At 42.9% G+C, this 25,362-nt stretch overlaps 1 protein-coding gene across 1 annotated transcript in view; it reads right to left on the bottom strand.

Moving 5' to 3' along the window:
• Nucleotides 1-14,014: 14,014 nt before the first annotated feature.
• The window catches only part of NR1D2 (nuclear receptor subfamily 1 group D member 2), a 26,825-nt gene continuing 15,477 nt past the window's right edge, over nt 14,015-25,362 (bottom strand). Inside the window, exons 7-8 of the mRNA XM_007468060.1 lie at nt 23,918-24,128; nt 14,015-17,423 (exon numbers count right to left, since the gene is read on the bottom strand). Of these exons, the coding sequence (XP_007468122.1) occupies nt 17,227-17,423; nt 23,918-24,128 (408 nt within the window). The 3' untranslated portion in view covers nt 14,015-17,226. The remainder of the gene's footprint in view (nt 17,424-23,917; nt 24,129-25,362) is intronic.

Raw genomic sequence — 25,362 nt, 5'->3', positions numbered from 1 at the left:
GAAAAGAATCCATAGACCCCCACGTCTCAATGGGAGGTGTGTCAAAAATTTGCAAATGAGACTTTAAAACCACCCCAGTTACTACGGATACTCCCACGGAAATCTGTTATGTAACCAAAAGTTAACCCTGAGGCCAACACTGCTGCTGCCATGGTGCACGTCTGGGTCCACCTCCAAGTATAAAGGGCAGTTCCGGGGTTGCTGACAGTGACCCACTGCAGGGGCTCAGGCCGCTCTGTCTCATAGCCTGAGGGCTTTCTCTGGGGTATGGGAAGGAGCTCAGTCCTAAGGTAACCCCCAACCAAGAAGAGACAGAGTCTGCGGGTAAATACCCAACTTCCTGTCCTTCTGGGGAGACAGCTCCGAGGCACTTTCAGATGGTCCCCAACACAATGGTGTGGCGGCCAGCTCACGAGCACACCCTGTACGGGCTTCCCTCCTGTCCCTCTCCGGCTCTTCCTGGTCACTTCTGCCTCCTCGCATCCCTTCCCAGTACCCAACTTCCTGTCCTTGGCTTTTAGGAGGATGCAAACTAAAACACTCATTACAGGTGTCCTGGCAAGAGAAAACCCTGAGCACCCTTGCAACAGATGGTCTGAAAGTCCTTCCCCGGCCCAAATTCCTGCTATTGTCATCATCCATTTCATGAACTGGGTCAATTGCCCTGCATTCTCAAAGAAGTCACAGGGTAAAGCCAAAATCACCCCCATGCCCGGGGTGGGGGGGGTGGGCAGCGGGAAACCAAGTTTCCCTTAGCGGATCCCACCTTCTCAATGAAAGAAAGCACTTGTTGCACCAAAAAGCCGGGCCTCCCTGAAAGCAGCCATAAAAGTCAGCACTGAACAATGGTCTAAAGCCTGAAAAGAAATTAAGCAAGATTGAAAATAAATAGATCCCGGTAAAATCTAAACTTTCATAGCCAGCAAACTGCAGGCAATTACAATTTCTGCCGTGAAGGGTGGGTTTTATGGATGGATTTTATTTTATTCTTTCGCTTCTCATCCTTGCCTCCTGGAAAGCTATGCTCTGGAATTAGCGTATCAGATGAATCAGCCTTCCCTGGTCTCGCAGGATCTCTTATAACTAGCTTTGTAACATAATGCAGGAGTGACTGTGCGCAAAGCTCAGAAGAGTGAGAAAATCCATCTAGAGCAGTTGCCAGAAGTTTCAGTGTTTTCTCAAGCTTAGTTGGCTAATTCAATTTCTTGGCATAATCAAGAATGGGTCCCCAGATCCGCCAGGCCTTTCTGGCTCCCCTTAGGTTGGAAATGTCTTGAGAATCTTCCGTTTCTCTGGAGGCTTCTCTTATGTCCTACCTGAATGGAGGAAGTGTGGTCACAGAAGTGACAGAAGTTTCTCATGTGTCCAGCCTTGGATTGGAGCGGGAGTTTAATACATCCATGCCAGCCACCCCCAAAACTTCTTAAGTCCCACAGACTGTTACCAACAGAAGTAACAAAACTGCCTGGGAGACAGCAACCTGGTTGTTTTCTTGAAAGAACTCCAGAGACCAAATTATACAATTTCTAACACTGGGCTATTCAGGGGCCTGGTAAACACAGAAACCACAAGAGGGAAGGGAAGGAAAGAGAGACCGGAGCAGGATGTCTGCCCTAATTCCGCATTCGCTTTGCTCTGCTCTGTTTTATAACAATGTCAGCTCTATGGAATAAAACCAAATGTGGTGTCTGTGTCTTTAAAGCCCAGGCAGTTTGGGCAATAGATAGGTTGCCATGGCAACCTGTAATTCTTCTGTCAACTAAATTGAAAAGCAACAATAGAAAATCCCTAGCAAACAAAGTGTGCTACCTCTCAATGACAATTATCTGTTTATTACAGTCTGGCTTTGAGTGCTGAAAAATACAAACACCTAGAATCCTTTGCCATGTGTGAATGAAGCAGGCTATTTTTTTTCTTTTTTCTTTCAAAAGCTCTCAGACAGAAAAGAAGAAAACAAACAAGCAAGTTTCTGAGAGAGTTTAGATGTCAAGAAGAATGTTCCCAGTACACACACACTGCACAAAAGAAGCAAGCCGGATTAGGCAATTCAGAAATCTATGGCAACAGGAAGGGGTAAGACCTCAGCCAGTAAGTGTGCTACATCATACTTGCTTGAATAAAGGCCTAAGACCCTACTAAGCTTCGACATGTGTGCTTTGCACACCAAAAAGAGATTTTAAGATTATAAACCCAGGGGACTTCCCTGGTGATGCAGTGGTTAAGAATCCGCCTGCCAATGCAGGGGACACGGGTTCCAGCCCGGGTCCAGGAAGACCCCACATGCCACGGAGCAACTAAGCCCGTGTGCCACAGCTACTGAGCCTGTGCTCTAGAGCCCGTGAGCCACAGCTACTGAGCCCACGTGCCACAACTACTGAAGCCCGTGCACCACAACTACTGAGCCTGTGCTCTAGAACCCACGAGCCACAACTACTGAGCCAGCATGCCACAGCTACTGAAGCCTGCGCTCCGCAACAAGAGAAGCCACTGCAATGAGAAGCCCGCGCACCACAACGAAGAGTAGCCCCTGCTCGCCGCAACTAGAGAAAGCCCGCACACAGCAACGAAGACCCAATGCAGCCAAAAATAAATAAATTTATTTATTTAGAAAAAAAAGATTATAATGCCAATAAAACATCAAAAAGCTCCTCCACCAATAGTCAATCAATTTAAACAACCTTTATTGAAAGCCTACTGGGGCATTTTGTAAGACACTCAAGCTACAAGAACAGGGAAGGACTTCCCTGGCGGTCCAGTGGTTAAGACTCCATGCTTCCACTGCAGGGGACACGGGTTCAATCCCTGATCAGGGAACTAAGATCCCACATGCTGCATGGTGTGGCCAAAAAATAAAAACCAGGGAAGACCCGATCTCTGACCTCTATAAGCTCATGGTCGGGGAATGGGGGGGTAGGGGAAACAGATACATAAATTATATGACCAGGTTTCCCAAGTGTTACAGGCTGAGTCATGTCCCCCCAAAACTCCATATGTTAAGTCCTAAGCCACAGTACCTCAGAATGTAACCATATTTGAAGATATGGTCCTTAAAGGAGTAAATCATATTAAAACAAGGTAACTAGGGTAGACCCTAACCCAATCTGACTGGCATGTTTATATGAAGAAGAAATTTTGGACACAGACAAGTACGGGAGGAAGATGTTGTGAAGACACAGGGAGGAGGCGGCCGTCTAGAAGCCCAGGGGCAAGGCCAGGACAGAGCCTTACCTCACGGTCCTCAGAAGGAACCAACCCTGCTGACACTTTGATCTCGGACTTGCAGCTTCCAGAACCGTGAGAAATGAATTTCTGTTGTCACCACCCAGTCTGTGGTACTTTGTTACAGCAGCCCTAGCAAACTAATACTCCGAGCTATATTCTAGAGTAACGGTCTGCAACCGTTTTGGCACCAGGGACCGGTTTCGTGGAAGACAATTTTTCCACAGACGGGACAGGGAGGGGGAATGGTCCAGGTGGTGACGCGAGCAGTGGGGAGCGATGGGGCAGCGGCAGATGAAGCTTCGCTCACTCACCCGCCACTCACCCGCCACTCACCTCGTGCTGCGCGGCCCGGTGCCTAACAGGCTGTGGACCGCTAACAGTCCACGGCCTGGGGGTTAGGGACCCCTGTTCTAGAGTAGTGGTGCGCAATTGTTTTGCTGAATCAGAGTCGCCTGGAGGATTTTTTAAAACAGACTGTTAGTCTCCAGCTACAGAGTTTCTGATCCAGGAGTTCTGTGGGGACTCTAGAACCTGCAATTTTTTTTTTTTTTTTTGCCACACCACACGGCTTGTGGGATTTTAGTTCCCCAACCAGGGATCGAACCCAGGCTTTCAGCAGTGACAGCGAGAAGTCCTAACCACTGGACCGCCAGGGAATTCCCTGGAACCTGCATTTCTAACATGTTCTCAGGTGCTGCTGCTGCTGCTGGTTTGAGCACTCCTCCCTAAGAACCACTGTTTTAGGGGTACAACTTCAAGATAAGGGCTATATCTAATCTGGCAGAATCAAGACAGGAGACCTCTTGCTTCCTACCTGCCCCGAGACTGAAACGGGAAGTTTTCAAACCTGAGCTTCACACCAAGGTGCAGGAACAGGAGGTGAGCTGCCCAGGTATGCTCACCCCACTGGAGGACACAGTCAAAAAGTTGCACCTTGCAGCAATCCCAAACCTTGGGAAACAGTAACCCTGTCCACTACTAAAACACGGCCATGAATGGGTCCTGGGTTCTGATCAATAAGACTGGCAATCCTCCCTGCATTGAGAAGGTCGTCAGGAGGGTAGATGGGGGATGCAGTTCAATCCTCCCTGTGTTACCAAACCCAAGTTCGTGTGCCCAACACACAGTGAGGCCAAACTGAAACATCGGAGTCTGGAGCAGAGAAAGATTTATTGTAGAGCCAAGCAAGGAGAATGGGTGCCTTGTGCCCAAAAAAAACCGAACTCCCCGAAGGGATTCAGCAAAGCATTTTTAAAGGCCAGGTGAGGAAGGGGCGTGGTTGGTTGTTGCAGACTTCTTGGTGTCAGAATCCTTTGTTCTTGCAGCTGTCCATGTAGGTCAGGTCACGATGTTCCTGTAAACTTCCAAGACAAATGTTATTCTCTATTCTGCTTTTTATCTCTGTATGAATGGAAAAGCATTATACCCTCAAAGGTCAGAGCCTTGAGAATGGGCTCTATATTTCAGGCTCTAGGCAACATTCTTTCATTCTTTCTTTTTTTTTTTTTTTTTTTTTTGGCTGCGCTGAGCGGCATGCAGGATTTTAGTTCCCCGACCAGGGATCGAACCCATGCCCCCTGCAGTGGAAGCGTGGAGCCCTGACCACTGGACCGCCAGGGAAGTCCCTAGGCAACATTCTTAACTCAAAGCAGAAGCAATAGAATACAAAAGTTAAAGAAACAGATCTAATATGGAGTCAGATTTCTTCTTCGCTATTACACCTGCCTTGAGAAGGTCGTCAGGAGAGTAGATGTGGGACAGAGGTGTTCTCTCCCATCCAGCCAGAGGCTGAAGACTGGAGGGAGGGGACAAAAGAATTCCTCTCTTGCCCTCCCTACAACCCAAGCTACTTACTGGGCCTCTACCCCCAAGTCACACTTTAAAGTCTCAAGACAATCCCTCCTCTGGCTGTGCCCCTCTCCTCGGCCAAGTATGCCCAGAACCCATCCTAGCTTCTAGATCAGCTCCAGATCTGAACCCCCTGCCCGAATGGCCCTGGGCTGCTTCCCAGGCCTGCACAAGCCTCTTTCCTTGGATGACACAGCCGAACTACACTGCCAGTATCCAAAGCTCTGGGCCCCAGGGATGGTGAAGGGGGATGAGCAGAGCTTGGACCTAGGAGCCAGGGTGTGTGAGAGGCTGAGCAGTGCATTGGTACCTGGGGTGGAAGGAGCCCTAAACTGTAGCATTTACTGATTTCCACAGCTATCAACACTCCCACTGGGGACAATTTCAAGATACCAATGTGAAGTCAAAAGGCTCACAAAATTCCTGAAAAAATAGCTCCTCTTGCTATGGAACAAAGGCGGGAGTGGGCAAAGGACAGGGACAGGCTAGTGGCCTTCGTTTGTATTTTTGCCCCAGCCCTGCATATATTAGAGGTAAGCCAAGAGCATCATTTCTGCATCAACAAGGATGTTGCTCTGGGCATGACTGATTGTAGCTATCAGTGATAAGCTCACAAAGGAGGACCCTTCCTCCCTAACAGGGTTCCATGCAGAAGACAATATTGTTGGTTGCCTACCCGACAGCCATTCTCCAACCCCTTGTTCTTTCTGGGAGAGACTGCTGCTATCTACAGAGGGTGAAAGACACTACATACCAGCTTTCCAGGCTCCTTTGCCACATGAGACCCAACTGGCCAGTGGCAGCTGAGACGTGAAGTCTGCTGGGGCCTCCTGAGAAAGGTTCCCCCCTAATAATCAAGAGGAAGGTCTCTTCTTCTCTGGACACAGTGCTTCTGTTGTGATGCCTGATGGTGGTGCCCTCTTGCAATGTTACAAACATGCACGAGATGACAAAGAAGGATCAGAAGTTCCTGGGTTTTGTTTTGTTTTTATTAATTGTGATAAAATACACATATCATAAAATTAACCATTTTTAAGTGTATAGTTCAGTAGTGTTAAGTACAATCACATTGTTGTGCAACCAACCTCCAGAACTTTTTTATCAGTTTTTGTAGTTGATTTACAATGTTGTGTTAATTACTGCTGTACAGCAAAGTGACTCAGTTATACATATATATATATATATATACATTATTTTTAATATTCCTTTCCATTATAGTTTATTACAGGATGTTGAATATAGTTCCCTGTGCTATAGAGTAGGGCCTTGTTTTTTATCCATCCTATATATAATAGTTTGCATCTGCTAATCCCAAACTCCCACTCCGTTCCTCTCCCACTCCCCACCCCTTGGCAACCACTAGTCTGTTCTCTATGTCCTTGATTCTGTTTCTTTTTCATAGATAGGTTCACTTGTGTCATATTTTAGATGCCACATATAAGTGATATCATATATTTGTCTTTCTCTTTCTGACTTACTTCACTTATGATAGTCTCTAGGTGCATCCATGTTGCTGCAAATGGCATCATTTCATTCTTTTTGATGGCTGAGTAATATTCCATTGTGTATACGTGCCACATCTTCTTTATCCTTCCATCAATGGACATTTAGGTTGCTTCCATGTCTTGCCTATTGTGAATAGTGCCGCTATGAACATAGGGGTACATGTATCTTTTTGAATTATAGTTTTGTCTCCAGAACTTTTTTCATCTTGCAAAACTGAAACTCTGAAATGCCTCTCCATCCTGCCCCTCCCCTTCATCTCCAGGCAACCACCATCCTACTTTCTATCGCTATGAATGTGGCCACTCTAAAGTACTTCATATAAGTGGAATTATACAGTATTTGTCATCTTGTGACTGGCTTACACTCAGCGTAAGGTTCATCCTAGTTGTGGCATGTGTCAGAATTTTTTCTTTTTTAAGACTGAATAATACTCCCATTGCACGTACACGTGCCACATATTGTGTATCCATTCAGACGTCAGTGAACACTTGGGTTGCTTCCACCATATTTGGCTACCATGAATAATGCTGCTATAATGTGGATGCACAAATACCTTTGCAAGACGCTGCTTTCAATTCTTTGGGGTATAATCCCAGAAATGGCATTGTTGGATCATATGGCAATTCTATTTTTAGGAGTGCCATACTGTTTCCACAGCAACTGCACCATTTTACATTCCCACCCACAGTGCACAATGCTTCCACACCCTCACCAACACTTACTTTCTTTTTTTGTTTTCCTGTTTGTTTGATGATAGCCAATCTAATGGGTGTGAAGGGTACTCGAGTTCTTTTTTTTTTTTTTTGCGGTACGCGGGCCTCTCACTGTCGTGGCCTCTCCCGTTGGGGAGCACAGGCTCCGGACGCGCAGGCTCAGTGGCCATGGCTCACGGGCCCAACCGCTCCATGGCACGTGGGATCTTCCCGGACCGAGGCACAAACTCCTGCATCGGCAGGCGGACTCTCAACCACTGCGCCACCAGGGGAGCCCGGTACTCAAGTTCTTGATGGCACTTGGAGCCACTGAACCAGCCTGGAATTGCCCTGCCTCCAGAGGTCTTTAGCAGGAAAGAAGTAATAACTATCCTTATTGTTTTACTCCCTTTTCGATAGGTCTTAAGCATCTTCTAATTGATGCACTGCTCTTTCTATGAGACCTCAGACAAAAAGGATTCATTTATGATTTAATTCTGTTTCTCGTGCTTTCCGTTATGTGCTGCTTTCCGCACTCTTGGAGCCTAACACTAATTCTACCCCAGGGTCAAGTTGTGCTATAGAGCTACTACCAATACAAAGGGGTGCTCATGAAACCTTCATCCATAACAACCCCGAACTGGAAACAGCCCAGATATTCATCAATAGGAAAAATAAACTGTGGTACGTCCATACAAAGGAATACTATTCAGCAATAAAAAGGAACATATAGTTTTAGAACAGGTTAATCTAATCTATAGTAGAAGAAATCAGAGCTTAGTTACTGTCTCCGTAGAGGTGAGGATTGCCTGGAAAGGGGTCTGAGGGGACTTTTTGGGGTGACAGTAATGTTCTATACCTCAGCTGGGTTTCGGGTTGCACAGGGAGACTGCATTTGTCAAACAGAGTGATGAATGTACCTAAAGATGTGTGCATTCCATTGTCTACAAATTTTACATCAAAAGAACAAACTGTAAATTAATATTCAACTCTAGCAAACTATATGCAAGCTGAAAATTTTAGGGGGCAGTTTACTGATGACTGCAATTTACTTTATTATTTTTTTGAAACCCAAGATGGACTGATGGATAGATATGTAATAAACAAGTACAAAATAGTGGTAAAATACAGGTGGTAGGTGTCTGGGTGCTCCCTGTAAAATTCTTTTGACTTCACCAGTTAAGGGTGTTGGAAAGTGACAGTAGGTGAAATTTTGGTTTTACAGTGTAAAGATTTCTCTGATTTCCTTGAGGGCTGGAGTAAAGTTAGAAGGATTTAGGGGAACCCACATACACCGTTGATGGGAATGTAAATTGATACAGCCACTATGGAGAACAGTATGGAGGTTCCTTAAAAAACTAAAAATAGAACTATCATACGACCCAGCAATCCCACTACTGGGCATATATACCCTGAGAAAACCGTAATTCAAAAAGAGTCATGTACCACAATGTTCATTGCAGCTCTAATAGCCAGAACATGGAAGCAACCTAAGTGTCCATCGACAGATGAATGGGATAAAGAAGATGTGGCACATATATACAATGGAATATTACTCAGCCATAAAAAGAAATGAAATTGAGCTATTTGTAATGAGGTGGATAGACCTAGAGTCTGTCATACAGAGTGAAGTAAGTCAGAGAAAAACAAATACTGTATGCTAACGCATATATAAGGAATCTAAAAGATGCAGACCTACTAGAGAATGGACTTGAGGACACGGGAAGGGGGAAGGGTAAGCTGAGACAAAGTGAGAGAGTGGCATGGACATATACACACTACCAAATGTAAAACTGATAGCTAGTGGGAAGCAGCCGCATAGCACAGGGAGATCAGTTTGGTGCTTTGTGACCAGCTAGAAGGGTGGGATAGGGAGGGTGGGAGGGAGGGAGATGCAAGAGGGAAGAGATATGGGGATATATGTATATGTATAACTGATTCACTTTGTTATAAAGCACAAACACACCATTGTAAAGCAATTATACTCCAATGAAGATGTTTAAAAAATTAAATTAAAAATAAGTAAATAAATAAAATGCAATGCCACATTAAAAAAAAAAGTAGTTTCTAATCATTTTAACTACATAGTTATGATTGCCACAAATAATATAAATTACAATGATATAGTGTAAATTTTAATGTGTTATTGACTATACGAGATGACACAATGAAATGTTTATTTGCTTGAACCCATATGTAGACTCCTAGCAGCTACATCATTGAACTGACACAGGTGTTTTGTATTGTAATTCAAAAACCACAGATGTCCTTGCCATAATGAATGGTATTCCAAAATGAGGAAATAAATCTTGGTCTGGTTTTGCCTTGAAAAAAAAAAGGATTTAGGGGAAGAGGTAAGAGAATCAACTACAAAAAACTTCACGCTCTTTTACACTTTTACTACAAAAACCTACATTTCTGTTAGGATCAAAAACTGGAAAGCGCTGCTGTGCAGGAAAGGTCTGGTCTTGAGCATCCCGCGTTCCCCTAGCACTTGAGGACAGCCTGGAGCAGACAGGTCAGCCCGGCGCCCCCTGCCGGGCGCTCCTGACATTGCTCCTGCTCTGGGTCCCCTCCTCCAGCTTCGCAGGAAACTTGGGGGAAGGGAAACTCCTCAACACAACCCCCTCCCCGGCACACTTCTGCCCCTGAGCCTTGAGAGGTGACTCGGGGCTAATGGCGGGCGAGGGAGGACCATGGACAGACGGCAGGCCGGCAGGGCGCCAGTTCACCCTGGGTTAAGGTAGGTGAGATGTCACCCTTTAGCTGCAGGGTCTCTGCCCACCCCAATCCCCAACACATTCTCCACTCTGGCCCTTCTTTCTCTTTTAACTGTATTGTTTGTGTACCATCACATCACAGAGGTCGGCCCTGAAAGGGATGCTGGAGGGCGTAGTTCAATCCCCTCACTTCGCAGAGGAGCGCTGAACCCAGGACGGGAAAGGGAACCTCTAGAGACCATTGAGGATACGGAAGTAATTTTTACTGTCCAGAAGCATTAAGCCAATGATTCCTGCCCTCTGACGTAGAAGCGCACCTTGGACGATGCCGGCACCAACTAGAACACTAAGGATCCTCCCTGTATGTTCTCGTCTGGGGGACCGGTGATGAGATACAAGACTCGGTTATCTGCTGTCCCGTATTTCAGATTCTCCTGAGGAAGCAGTGTCTGAAGGCTGAGGTCATCACTGAGTCAGTCTTTACTGACAGGGCAGTTTCTAGCTGAGAAGGCCTAAATCAAGAGTCACCCCTCAGTGACTCCAGCCCAGAGGGCTTGTGAGAGACCCACCACCCAGGCTGAGCGGGGAGAGGACCCTGCAGGGCGCCTCACTGCCCCAGGGACAACTCCCGCTTTCTCCTCGTTCTATTTAATGGCAGGGACCTAGGGTCTGTATAGGCTTCACTGTCTGCAAAGTTTTTAATACACCTCATTTAGTCTTGCAGCCACTTGAGTTTACCCTTTTTACAGAGAGAAAATTTTACTTAGGGGTTGGGGGGATAACATTGGACTATTATGTACTGAATCCTTGCCTAAGAGCTTCCCCTTTACCCCTTCCCAAACAACCCACATCTGCAGAGATCAAAGTAGACCTACGAAAAACCACTCTGCCAAGGAGACCCCAAGGCCAGTGCCTCTCTGTTACACATAACAGCTGAGAACAGATTCTAAGGCCCAAATACCTGGGTTTTGCAATCTGACTCTCTACTCAGTAGCTGTGCGACCTTCAATAAGTTACTGAAACCTCTGAACGCTGGTTTCAGAATCACCTCTTGGGGTTAAGCAATAGTGGTGTGCTGCTAATGTTTAACAACCAGCTCCCTGGGAAGGAAAAACATATGTATGAGTGTGTATGTATGTATTATTCTTACTGAAAGGCTACGCAGCACACAACATATAAACCGTACAATACTCTTTACTGTAAATTCCATATAAACAATTAATTCTCATAGAATGCATTCTTTTATTTTTGCCAGAGTTGCAACTGACAAAACAAGTATAGTTCTGGCATGAATGTTGATTGATATTTTAAGTACATTAATACAACAAAACAAACAGTAAGAACTATGTTAGAACTTGACTTGTTTATCAGTGAGATGAGAAACTTCTTTGCTGAATCAGATAATAGTTTTCAACTACTGGACAATTTCTTCACTTCTCTGTGCCATTTGCAATGGTTAATGGCAACAGACTTTTAACCTGTATTATTAACATTTTCTCCATCACTTTCTTAAGTCTAGAAAATCAACAAAACAATAAATCAAGCCGTGATTCAGAGCATGTGCAGCTTTTCACGGTATAAATAATCCCTTGGCAGGGAGTTGGGAAGAGACGTGCAGGAACACAGCGTCATGAAGTATTCCCACCATACACATAACCCACCATACACATAAAGCATTAACAATAAACTTAAAAGAATTAGGAAGAGGCGAGCTTTGAGTATTCTCTTTCAAATATAACTCAACTGTAAGCTTATATGATTTAACTTTTAATAATGGCTGTGTTTCTAACAACCAGGTCCCTAAATTCCTGAATATGTCACACCAGACCTCAGGAGCCCCCAGAAGCTGGCCCCGGCACAGCACGGCTAGAACAGGAGCTGCTGGCAGCCACCAGTGCAAGTGCCGTGACTGGCAGCCACCTGCTGTACCGGCATACAACTTCACAACGCTGTCCGGATTAGCGCGCTGGATTTTCATGGAACCTCCCTTTACATTTGGATTAAAAAAAAATAAAAATCCTGAGACACAGATGTTCAATAAACATAAGTAATGAAGAACTAAACCATCAGTCTATTCCTCAAAAATCCTGTCAGATAAAACAGTTTAGAAAAAGAACAGCAATTGCAGGGGCAGGGGAGGGGCAAAAAGGTGATCAAGAGAATGGAAGTGTAGGTGCTTTCCACTTTTGGAAACTACCCTACTCGTGTTTAACTGCAGAATCTCTCAGGAAATGAAATGCCTCTCGTAGGAGGGAAAATTATAGATGAAAATTTACAAGCAAAGCAACAAAGTAATGGGGGGCAGGGGGGGGGAACTGCTGAGGTTAAGGGTAAGGAGGGTTCAGAGAAAAATGAAGCAACAGAAGAGAAGACCGCTTACCTTCGAGACCTCAGAAGATCCCACTCAATTCTACGTACACCAGTAAGGAAAATGGAGAAAAAAGATTTAGGAACGCCATATTCACCCCAGGTGTTTTGTATTGAGTTTTCTGAAAAACACTGATCTCACCCTCTTTAGTAATTTATGTTAAAATGTAGGGGGAGGGCTACATGTAGGGGAGTGGCGCAGTGGTTGAGAGTCTGCCTGCCGATGCAGGGAACATGGGTTCGTGCCCCGGTCCGGGAAGATCCCACATGCCGCGGAGCGGCTGGGCCCGTGAACCATGGCCGCTGAGCCTGCGCGTCCGGAGCCTGTGCTCCGCAACGGGAGAGGCCACAGCAGTGAGAGGCCCGCGTACCGCAAAAAAAAAAAAAAAAAAAAAAAAAATGTAGGGGAAATGCTGATTTTGAGAGCATGATTACCTTCTGGGGAATGTGCCGCACATAATGCGTTCTGGAGAGGTTCTGAGCTTCCTCGGAGACTGCCCTTATGGATCCTACACCCGTTCGATGCACTGTTGCTCTAAGTGGATCTACTACGCTGGTGTCTGAAAATCACCCCAAAGCCACCAACTTTCACACTGTGAAAAGTAACTCTGACTTTTACAGAGTTTTCCTACACTTTTAGACAGAGTAAGAGTTAAGAAAAGCAAATGTAACAAATTTTAACAGGCCGAAATGCGTGTAAAAACTAAAACCAGATCCGTGAACTGGCTGTCTTTACTCATTTACTCAGCTGTAGCATTCCCAAAATTTGGAAGGACTTTAATCTCTTTTGTTTTCCATCAACCACACATTTATTTAGAGCTCAATGTTTCTTACACTGTGCAAAAAAGGGGCAAAATACAATGCAAATTTGTACAATAATCGACAGAATATGATCAACATCCTGATGAAAACCCAAAGTGGGTTAACAGGGATTTTTTCTCCAGAAAGCACACTTTCCAAGGAGCCCTCAGAAGAGCTCAGCACAGAAAAAAAAAAAAAAAAAAGGGCATAGCATAGAGATGACAAGAGGGCACCTTCAACCCCAGCATGGAAATGAAGTTCCTATTCCAAAAAGAAACATCCTAGGAATGCCACAAAGACATCTCAGTAACCTTGGTTAACCCAGTATTGCCACATTTGTTTAATCAAGAAGCCCATTTCTCCCACCGAACATCGATTAATATTCACAGAAAAGTAGTGGATACTACTGGTCTTGGAAACAACCGCAGGGAGTGCTGAGTTAAGTAACTACCTTAACTTTGCCCCACCAGTGGCTGGGGCACCACTGGGAAAGGGAAAAGGAGGTCGTGGTCCTGCTGAGGCTCCTTATCCCAGCCAAGGCTGAGTCTCAGCTATATCAGGTTCCCTACCCCTTCCTCTCTCACCATCTCCTTCCCAGAAAGACCACCTTATCAAATACGGCAAACCACTATTCAGCTGGCATTACAGAAAAACGATCCTTGCTGGAATCTCTCAACAAAGCCTACAACAGTCTTCTTTTTAAAACAGCCCTGCATACGGACATGCCCCCTCCCCCCACTGAATCAGAGATCTGTGCAATGCATAGGAGACCCTGCTCTGCTCCAGGGAAAGCAGTAAGTTAAATTATAGATGGTCTTCCCAAAAAGTCAGGATAGAAAAGATACCAAAAACCACAGCTGGTTAGAAATAATATTTATTATTCCCTCCCCCCATGTACAGATTACTTTTCAGAAAGAGGAAGATATTATCCATGTGTTCATCAATAACAGTTTGTAGAAAATAAACGTAATTCCTATCTTGTCAACAGTATAGTTCTATCATTTTTCTTAAAACAATAGCCGTTTTATTTTTCCATGTTAGTTCAAGAATAGCTTCAAGTTTTATGTTTCAGATCAAATCAAGACAATCTTTGTTTCTAGGTAATTTCCTGACAGAGCCCCTCCCCCCAGCCCCTAAAAAATTCTATATCCTAAGTGATAAACTCTTCTTGTACATTCAGCAAACTTTATATTGGAAAAGGATAACTGAGATAGGTACTTACTCTCGTGCACAGTAATAAATCTAGCTGAGCTTCTACACCTTGCTTTGCAATGATGTTTACATAAAATAAATCATATCTTATCAAGTTACAATGGTAATTTCTTGAAATGTAGTTACGAAAGCTATACATTTAATCCACTGAAATTTCCTTCTAATTTCTGAATCTGTAATTAAACCATCGCCATAAGGAAAAGCTTCATCCCAAGAAGATGTCCCCCCCCTTTTCCTCAGCTATTTCTCTCTAAAGGCTTGAACCCTCTCTCAGATCATGTAAAGAGATACATTAAAAGCACAGGAAAAAAATGTTTTAGCTCGCTGACATAATGCCCTTAAGTTTGCTGACATAATGCCCATATGTTAACTTTAAAATGTAAAATCAGAGTTAAAGCGTCACTTAATTCATACAGTACATTGTTCATTAATCAACAGTGTCCCACCAACTCAGAAGTTCCCTAAACTGGTCGTCTTCTCTGCATTTAGTAGGTTTATAACCAATGACTCAATCAAAGAATGTGCTTGTAAAATAGGCTGCTGGTTTAATTCTAGAATTAGAAGTTTCAATCTTGGGCTATTTTCAAATACAGAAATGCTGCAAGTGGCATATGAACTATTAATTTTGTTTCCCATTACCTACAGGAAGAATTTGTTCAAATAAAATTTTACAAGACAAAATGCAAATCTCTATATACCTATATATAGATGTATACATGTATATATTGAACCTAACTAAAGTTTTATAAGCAATACTAACATAGTTCTGGTTACACATTCCTAAAGACTTAGTAACTGTTTTAAAGATATATGTTATAAAGAGGCTTATGCAAAAGGCAAAAATTAAGAAACAACATGATCTTTGAGGTTTTCAGTATTACTTCAAAAAAGCTGTTTCTATTCCCCATATAAGAAAACTGTGCATTTATCTTAGAAAAAAAAATTATAAAAAGATAATGGTATCATGTAAAGAGTTCACAAAAACTATACTATATATCCCATAAAAGTCATACCTATCTAAGGTAAATCACGATTATGGTTTATATTGTATTACAGACATCACCATCACCTTTCCTCTTTAATAATGAGAGGGTTTAACTCTGTTTTAACTTAACTAGTGCCACAGAAATTCAAGTCCCAGTAGCAACAAGTTAAACAAGGTAACTACAAAATAAGGCATTCTGCTCACATGTCATTAAAGTAACAGGCTGAGTATAGTAAAATGGGATATTTTTGTTTTTGTAATTTTATTCAATCCAAAAATTATATAGAAGGCAATTTTACCCCAAAATCCAATTAATTGCTATCTTCCAGGGCAACAGAAAAACATACATAAAATCCTCAACTTTTTGGCAATTTTCTCCAACTGCCATAAAGAGGCTGATCTTATCTATTTAATAAAGCCTAGTATCAGAAATATGGATGAAATGTCTCTGACTATGCCATTTCTAAGCCTGTAGGTCACACACTAAATGATTTTTCAAATTATACATTAAATCTAATTTGACAAAATCCCTGTAGTGTTATTTAGGGGAAAAAAAAACCCAAGTGGATCCAGAACACGCTTGCACACCCACACTCACACACACAGGCACACATCAACATATTGAACAGTTTTCTTAAACACTGGTTGGTTCTCCAGAAAGACTCCAAATATTTATCGTCAAGCTACAGCATGTGTGTAAGGGGCAGCAATGCAACTTTCTTAGCACAAAGTAAGAATCTGAATGAACTTTTAAACAACTAGTACCTGAACCAAAGATTCTGCCAAAGATGAACTCTGAAATACATGTTTTTTGAAATCCGGACTCAACTGCCTGTTGCACTTGTACATTAAGTGTTGCTTAGATAAACAAAAATAGAGCATAAATTCATTACTCTACTATCTAAAGATTTAAAGCAATGGTTATGTCATCAACAGGTAGAACGCACCTAATTTGGGTCTTCTGACACCTCTTGCTTTAAGTTTATTGTATGATAAAGTTCTTCACAGTTTAAAATATTGTGAAGAAATATATTTATATATAACTATATTCACATAGATATTATGTACACATACTATGTATTTAATGTACCCATAAACTTTGAATATGTGTGTGCCAGAAGGATAACCCACACATACGCAGGAACCCTGAATAATAGATTGGTGTGGACTGTGAAATGATTTCTCAGAAATGCATAGAAATAAAAAGAGTATTATTATGAATAATTAGAATAACAAAACTTTTACCGTATTTACATAGTGCCTATCTCCCAGGAGGTAAATACGCTTTCTAGACATTCGTCAGCATCTCTGTGAGGCGGGGCATTGGGAACACGATCAAGTCTCATTTTCCACAACCAGCGAGCCTGTCCAGGACCACGTACTTTCATGGTGGCAGAATGGAGCACAGACAAGGAGGCTTCCTAACTTGCAAAGTCTCCAAACACCAGATCAAACAGTCTTGGGGTGAAATCAAGTTTCCATCTTACAAGAGAACTTCCACCACAAAGGATTAATTTTTAAGTCCTCATATACTTGTGATTGTGCATTGTATTTGTACCACAGGGAGATCAAAATGGTTTTTGGTTTTGGCAGATGAAAAAGTCTAACATTCAGTGTGACTATAATTCAGTGTAACTTCTCCAGTTTAAGTGCAACACCGCTGACTGGTCTACCGGGGAACTGCGGTCAATGTCTAAGCATGGCTGAAGAAATCTCAAACAAACAGCTGCTGCCTGGTCACAGAGGCGGCCTGCAGTCTGATGCTGTCTTAGAGGTCTCTCCTACCTCCACGTATGGGACACACGTAAATAAGCATTTCCGCACGAAATATACAGTCAGCATGAATCAGTCCATGTTTAAGTAAACCAAGGCCTTAGGGGTGAACTTTAAAGGCCAAGAGCTCCTCGGAGTGCATGTTGTTTAAAGATCGAAGATCTGGCAACTTTAGAAGAAGTTTTGTAAAGATAGAGGCCTCGTTTGGATGGTTTTTCATTATTAAGGTCCTTAGGGCGCGGATGAGCGTTTCCTGCAAAGCCTCCACAGAGTTGACGTTTTCTATCCCGGATCGATCTGAGGGAGAGCGAGGAAGAGAGCGAGATGGAAGAGAGCACACGTTATTAGCGCTGAACACAAACATAGTCCGCGCTGTCGGCCTCCTCAGTGAATTCAAAACAGGGTTCTACACACTGCAACAGAGGCAAAAGATAACTGACAATGTTTTAAATCCCAAAGGCAAACTTTTGTAGCTATTTGTTATAAAAATATATATCACACAGTTCATTTGATAAATCAAAATTCTTTACAGTGATTAGGGATCTGCTCACAAAAATCTAGAGGTTCTGACTTTTAAAATTAGACGCTATCTAATCTCAACTGCTTCTGATTGGCAAAACCAAATGGGTCATGTGGTCTAGCAGTGTACTTTCATCTCATGTGGAACATACCACACTGGCACGTCACCGTAGGTGGCAGGTACCTGGGGCCCACGAGTGGATCCCTCTTCCCTTGGGTGGGCCAGACTCACTCACTACTAATGAATAAAACATTGTAGAAAAAGCGGTGGCTTCCACCCTAGGCAAGCTCTCACTCGCTTGCCCTGAGGAAAGCCGGACACCATGTGAGATGCTCTATCAACTGGCTCAAGTGCGAGGGAATTGAGGGTGGTCCACAGCCGCCAGCCAGCCAGGAACTGAGGTGCCAGGAACGACTGCAGGGAATGACTCCTGCCAACCACCACGTGAATAAGCCTGGAAGCGGATCCTGCCCTAGTGGAGCCTTCATGTGAGACCACAGCCTGCCCACAGCTCGACTGCAACCTCCTAAGAAACCCTGAGCCAGAGGCACCCATATCCTGACTCTCAGAGATAATAAACGTATGCATTTTTAAGCCCCTGAGTTTTCGGGTAATTTGTTATGCAGTAGTAGATAACACAGTTTGCAAATTTATTACCTAGTTATATTAACTTGCATTCACTTTCACTTAGCATACTGTGTTTATTAAACTCATCATACAAAAATGTTAATAAATTAGTGATTTAGCATAAACCAGCAATAAAGGAAAGTATCCTCAAATGAGCCGAACTTATGTTGTTTGCCATGGACTTTTTTCATCAGCATGGGTCATTTCTTCCCTTTACAATAGGACACCGTAGTGCACAGGAAATATTCAATGGCTCCAAGTATAGGGGGTTGTAATTAACAAGAAAAGGACTTCTCCAAGGAAGCAAAATTCTCTGGCCATTTACACCCTTTTTTCATTTTTTTTTTACAAGGAAATCAAGGAGGTCTTACATTATAACTGATAGCTGAAAAACGTTACTTGCAATGCAAACACTCAGAACAAGGAGTAAAATTTAATAGTAAAGAGGGGGAAATTCTGACTAACTTAAATGCAGGAAAAAATGATGAAAATAGTTTTATATTACATTTAATAAAATTTGGATTATGACTACAACTGTGTGCTAATTCTTACCGGAAAAGAGACAAATTGAATGTTGACTACTGGCTGGGGGGCGGAGGGAGTCATGATTTATCACACAAAATTGTGAGATGGACAAAAGATCTCTTTTGACACTTGACTCTGCCCATACAAGCGTAAGGGTTATCTCTGCAAACCTACTTAAAGCTTTCAATCATGCTTCCAAGACTCTCCTTGCCTTTAATGTTCAAGTAATTGTTTTCTTTAACAGCCTTGCAATTTACTAATTCATTCACCAAACACTTAATTCTGTGATGGGTACTAGGGAATTAGCAGTGAACATAACAAACCAAAATTCCTTCCTTTAGAGAGCTCATATTTGGACAGAAGAAAGTAATAGGTTTACATTGTATCATCAGTAATTTACAATAACTGGGAAAAAATGATGGTGGTCCCCACAAACAAAATAATCTAGATGGCAAAGAAAGAAACAGACAGGAAGTGGGAAAGGACATTTGAGTTAGTATTATACGTGGTTGGTCCTCCAGTGAATATGTTGTGTTTCGGTGACCTATGCTTATGTAGTCAACCCCCTTCGGGGAAACAGATGCCTATACTGTACCTAAAAATGTTAATCATATTAAATTTTTCTAAAACCATGCTTTCATGATTTGAAGGCCAGAGGACCTAACTACAAATCTAGCTGGATCATAAAACAACGATCCTCTAGAAACTGCAACACTAGAGGCACAGACTGAAATGGAAATTCACCTTCCAAAGGATGCCCTAAGTGCTGTACTACTACCTGCAGGATTTAATTCGTGATATGGCTTTCTGCTTCCTTAATTAGCTCCCAAGCTTGTCCTCCTCACCAACTGTGCTCCTGATGCATATTCACTTCCTACACGATGGAAGTTAAGTTCCTTCAACGAAGCCTCCATGAGGACAACTGAAACCTACATCCAGGAGAGCTCTGGTCTCACACCCACAGGCCAGTCTCTCATCTTCAGCTGGAAGTGACTGCGGCCATTACACACAACCTGAAAAAGAATTTACCTTCCAGGTGTAATTCCTCTTCTCTCCATGGTATCAAAAGTCTTCCAATCTCACAGGCAAATAAATACCATGCTTGAGCCTGCTCTCTCCCTTAGCAGCTAGAGCTATTCTGTTAACAAGCGGTAGAGTGGGAAGGCTTCTGAAGCTAGACTAACAGGAGTTCAAATGCCTGATCAGCCCATTATGAAAAATGTGACCTTGGGCAAATTATTCAAGCCCCCTGTTCCTCAAATTCCTTGCCTGGCGTAACAGGATAACATGTCCTAGCTCACATCCAAGGTCTGCTGTGAAGACAAAATTACGTAATGAGATCATTAACTAGCATTTCTTCGGACAAGCACCACCAGAAGAGAACAAGAACCAGAAGGCAAGTGTAGATTCCAAGAAAAAAAAAAGCCATATTGAATATAAAGCAAACTATAATGTTGCTTAATTCTAAACAGTTAACAGAGAACATAAATAAATAACCCATTTGTTATCTGACCCTGGAACATGCCCTTCAGGAAGGGCAGGCTTAGGGGAGAGTCTATGTTGCCTTGTTACCCTTTCAGTCCCACCGTGTGAACACTAAGAGCACTAGTCACGTGATCACACTACTACGAATGCTGATGTTTGACTGTTCAATGATGTTTAGAATCAACTGATAAATAAAGCATGGGAAATAGCCACATTTACAGAACAGAACGTAAACATTTTCATTCTTGACAACGAAGAAGAAATGTTAGTGCAGAAGAAGCCAGGATGTGGAGAAAGGAGGGCCGTGTGTCCCTGGATGGTGAGAATATTCTATCTAAACTATCTGAGAGGTTATGAAAGAGTGAGTGAGCAAAGACTGTGAGCATGTTAAATTTATAAATAAAACCAATAAAGTAGCAGAAAAAATAAAACATAAAAATTGAGGGGGAAAAGTGAGAGGGAACTTTTTTTTTAAATTTATTTATTTAAAATTTATTTTTGGCTGCATTGGGTCTTTGCTGCGTGCAGGCTTTCTCTAGTTGCGGCGAGCGGGGGCTACTCTGCGTTGCGGTGCATGGGCTTCCCATTGCAGTGGCTTCTCTTGTTGTGGAGCATGGGCTTTAGGCACACAGGCTTCAGTAGTTGTGGCACAGGGGCCCTAGAGCACAGGCTCAGTAGCTGTGGCACGTGGGCTCAGTAGTTGTGGTTCATGGGCTCTAGAGCGCAGGCTCGGTAGTTGTGGCGCACGGGCTTAGCTGCTCCGTGGCATGTGAGATCTTCCTGGCCCAGGGCTCGAACCTGTGTCCCCTGCATTGGCAGGTGGATTCTTAACCACTGCGCCACCAGGGAAAGCCCCAAGAGGGAACTTTTATTTATCAGTTACATCTACTAAATAAAAAGAGGTACAAGCATAGTATTTAGAGTTGGGTCAGCAACCATCAGAACAACTAAAAAGAAAGATGGTTAGAAATTTAGTTCTCTGAAGGACAGGCTAGGAATAGAAGAAGGAAGGCTTTCCATTTTATACCCTTCTATAGTCATGGAATTTTATTTTCCTCCTTTAAAAACAACAACAGTTCTTTTTAAGTGACAAAGCTTTAAATTCGACATTTAAAAATGCATGCATGCTGTGTTGCCTGTGTATCTTCATATATAAACACAACACAACACAAGAATGCCTTACCATCTTTTACAGTCAGTCTCTCCCCTTTGGTACCACCTATCAATAAGCAGGCAAATGGACAAATGGACGGATGGGTGAATGGAGAGAGGCAGACCCCTAATGCTAACAGCGGTCTTTCTTGGTAGTGATATTATCATCTTTATTTTCATCTTAATGTTTTCTAATTTCTCAAAGAACCCATATTATTCTCACGATCAGATAACAAAAGAAGTCTTTTTCGAAATTAAAATTTGAAACATAAAATCACGTTCCTGGTGGAAAATACAACTGGAGTAGCACGGGCCGGCAGAGAGCTCCCTTTACCCCTTGGCCTTCTTTTCTTCCCCTGAACTACCTCGGGGACACAGTCCCTCCTTCCCCCCCTCCTCTGCCACAACCTATTTCAGGAGAGTTCACTCCACTGCCTCATACCTGGAGTTATTTCAACAGCCTCTCGACCCGACTCTCCAGCTCTGATGACTCACCTGTCTAATCCACCCAGGGCAGAAACGCAGAACTAAGGTGAAAGCATGGCTTTGTTCATGCCAGATCATTCCCCTACTTACAAAGTTACACTGACTTCCCACTGCCCCGTATTCCAGGTAAAGCTCTTCCGTTCAGCTCGCACAGCTGTCACTCTGTAACCTGGTGCTCCCCTGACCCCTAGCCGTCTGCCCCCCTCCTCCTTGACGTGCACCCCAGGCTTTGGCCCCGCCCCATGCCATCCCTTGCCTCTGGCTGGGAAAACCTAATACCCCATCCTCCCCACAAAGCCTTCTCAGATGACTTCATCCTCCTTCCTAAACTCCTACCTACCTCAGTCAGAACCAAGCAGTTTAGTAACACAAAGCTTTCTGTGTTGGTTCTGTCTCTCCAAATGGAACACAAAGCTTGTGTCTTAATGCTTGTTCTGTCTCCCCCGAGCACCTGGCACTTAAGGCATATTCATCAGATAAAGAAGTTACCAAGTATGGATTACCTTTATTTCACAATTAAAGATTTAGTAATCTGATGACAATTCAAACCATTACTAATTACTCATGAAGAGACTGCGAAATGGTAGGTAAGTGCAAGAAGCACTACAAGGTTACTAACAGGCGTCCCTCACTGACACAGTCCATCCAAACTATTCCCTTAAGTGCATTTTTAGCTACCCAGGTAGAGCTGATCAGAAAAGGTAGCCAAATAATGCTTGCAAATGGCGTAAGTTTTTTATACCACTGACGTGCAACAGGCCCTTTAAGATCTACAAAGAGCTTCCTCTCCTTAAGGATCGCTGATGTAAGAGTTACTGACTTACAGTCCAGCCACATAACCAGGGGCCACAACTTATACTTTACAACCCTCACAGTGTTCAGCACAAGGTGTTTTACACAGTAGGAAGCAAATGGGAAACTTAAAGTAAGTCATATCAAAATACTGCCTAGGGCTTCCCTGGTGGCGCAGTGGTTGAGGGTCCGCCTGACAATGCAGGGGACACGGGTTTGTGCCCCGGTCCGGGAGAATCCCACGTGCCGCGGAGCGGCTGGGCCCGTGAGCCATGGCCTCCGGGCCTGCGCGTCCGGAGCCTGTGCTCCGCAACGGGAGAGGCCACAACAGTGAGAGGCCTGTGTACAGCAAAAAAAAAAAAAAAAAGAAAAATACTGTCTAATTCTCAACAAATGGTTTAAAATAAAGTTAGCGATACCTAAAAATGGCTGGCACTTTCTTACATGTCCTGAAGAAAGTCACTGTCTCAATTTCCAATTTGCTATGGGGAATAATCTCTGCCTTACTAAGTACTGTCTGAGTTGAAATACTTTGGTCAGAAATAACTGCAATATAATGCAAGGTGGCAGGAAAATTGGGAAACACCATCAATGACGCATATAAATGAACATTAAATGATAGGATTCAACAATCTTGGAGGCTCCCATGGTACAATCCCTTCCTTTCACAGGATAAGGAAACCGAGACCCAAAGAGAGAAAATTACTTACCAAGTCACACAGAAAATTCAGTAGCAAAGCTGGGTGAAAGCCTACAACTCATAATTCTCTGATTTTTGTAACAAAACACAGTAATACATCTTGATACTTGTAACATTTTCAAGTAACCCACATGATATTTTAACCAAAACTTAGATTCATATTATAACCATCTACCTAGAAATACACAATGTTCCAAAAAATAAATCCATGAAATAACACTTTAGACTCGTAAAAAATTATGAACAAAAGCTAAAGACTAAGAGTGGTATATGTGAGGCCCAGATCTAAACATCCTTTTATCCCTATATAGCACTTTTAACTTTCACTGCCATGAAAAAAAAAAAAAAAAATTAATTATGCAAAACTAACAGATTCATAGTTTAGCATATTTCCTAAGGCCCTCTCCCCTCTACACAGCCTGCCAGAACCTGGCCAGCTGCCACCTTCTCCCCACTTGGTCACTATAGTCCAGGTGCCACACAACCGTCAACCAGCTTCCTTACCTGCAGAAACCAGGACAACTGCCGTAAACAGACTCATCTCTTCATCACTAAGTTGGAGGGCATTTAGCTTCTCACTAAATTCAAACATAGAGTTTAGCAGATCCCCTGCTCCCATTGAGTGTAAATCATCCACACTATACTTCTTTCCACTTAAAAAGGTGACAGTACGTTCCTTTGCGTCAAATAATGATGCAAACCGTACCATTAATACCTGGAAAAAGAAAAAGACTTAAATGTATCTGGAGAAGTTCAATAGTAATACTAAAAAATAGCTCAGTATTCAAGTCAGTTAAGAGACATCCTACACATAAAAAAAGAGTTGCAGAAGAAAAAGTGAGTTTATTTTTACCCAGAACCATTTGCTTAAGACAAAATCTCCACCAAAGCGATAAATACTCTAGGAAGAGCATCAAAAAATTTCCAGCCACCGGTGGTTTCAAAATACTCAAGTCCTGTGATACTCTGAAACTATTAATAAAGATTCTGAAATGTAAATTCAAAATTAAAGCAGGCAAAAAAAAGCCCAAAAACCGAAATTAAAGCAGGCAATAATGCCAAGAAATTTGAAACTGGGCCTTGGCCAAAGGCATTTAGCAAACTCTTTAAGCTACCAAGTGTATCATATGGTCTCTAAGCCCTAAGTAAAAAGAGCAGTATTTCAATGCAACAACACTTGGAAACACACAAACACCAAATGCAACCAAGGCAAATGCAGCAGACGAACTCTAATTATAGTCTATTTTAAGAAAGCATAACCCAAAGAGACAATACACAAAGAAAACTATGGTAGTAGGTGCTCCAGACATCAAGTTATAATGGAAAACCAGACCAAACCAGTCAACAACTGCTAACCTGCAGCACTCCCTCCACTATAGTAAACGGTAACATCTAGGTCACATATTTCTCTCATAACCAGAGGAACATTGAACAAACACCTGCCCTTTGTAGTGCTCCCAAGCAAAGACTTGTTTTACCCAAGACAACCCAAAAGAGAGTGAGCCTTCTAAGAAGATGGTGCTAGCTCTGCAACACAGCAATCCTTAGACAAATCACAAGGTGAAAAGAACACAAGTCCTGGAGCGTGAGATTTGTGTTCTAGTCCTGACTGTGTTATGAATTTACTGGTAACCCAGGAAAGAAAAGTCTCTTCACCTCTCTGGGCTGTAGTTATCTAACCTCAAAACTGGGCGAATTGAACTTGATCTCTGACATCCCTTCTGACTTTAAACCTTAAGTCTAATATTTTCCTTTGAACTGAAAACCCTAACCTATAGGTGTTTCTCTGGAATTCTATCACAGCTATTTTATTTACAAAAACATCTTCTCTGTTCTAGCTCAGGTGCCCCAGAGAATAGAACCGAAGGCAAGGGTTTATGTGGGATGTGCACTGGCACATGTGAAAACAACAGGAGTTAAGAAAAAGGAAATGAGATGGAAGGGAAAGA

The sequence above is a fragment of the Lipotes vexillifer genome, unplaced genomic scaffold (genome assembly GCF_000442215.2).
Source record: "Lipotes vexillifer unplaced genomic scaffold, Lipotes_vexillifer_v1.1 scaffold937, whole genome shotgun sequence".
Taxonomy (NCBI): domain Eukaryota; kingdom Metazoa; phylum Chordata; class Mammalia; order Artiodactyla; family Lipotidae; genus Lipotes; species Lipotes vexillifer.
Note: the sequence above shows the minus strand (reverse complement) of the source record. Positions and strands in the feature narration are given on the sequence as shown.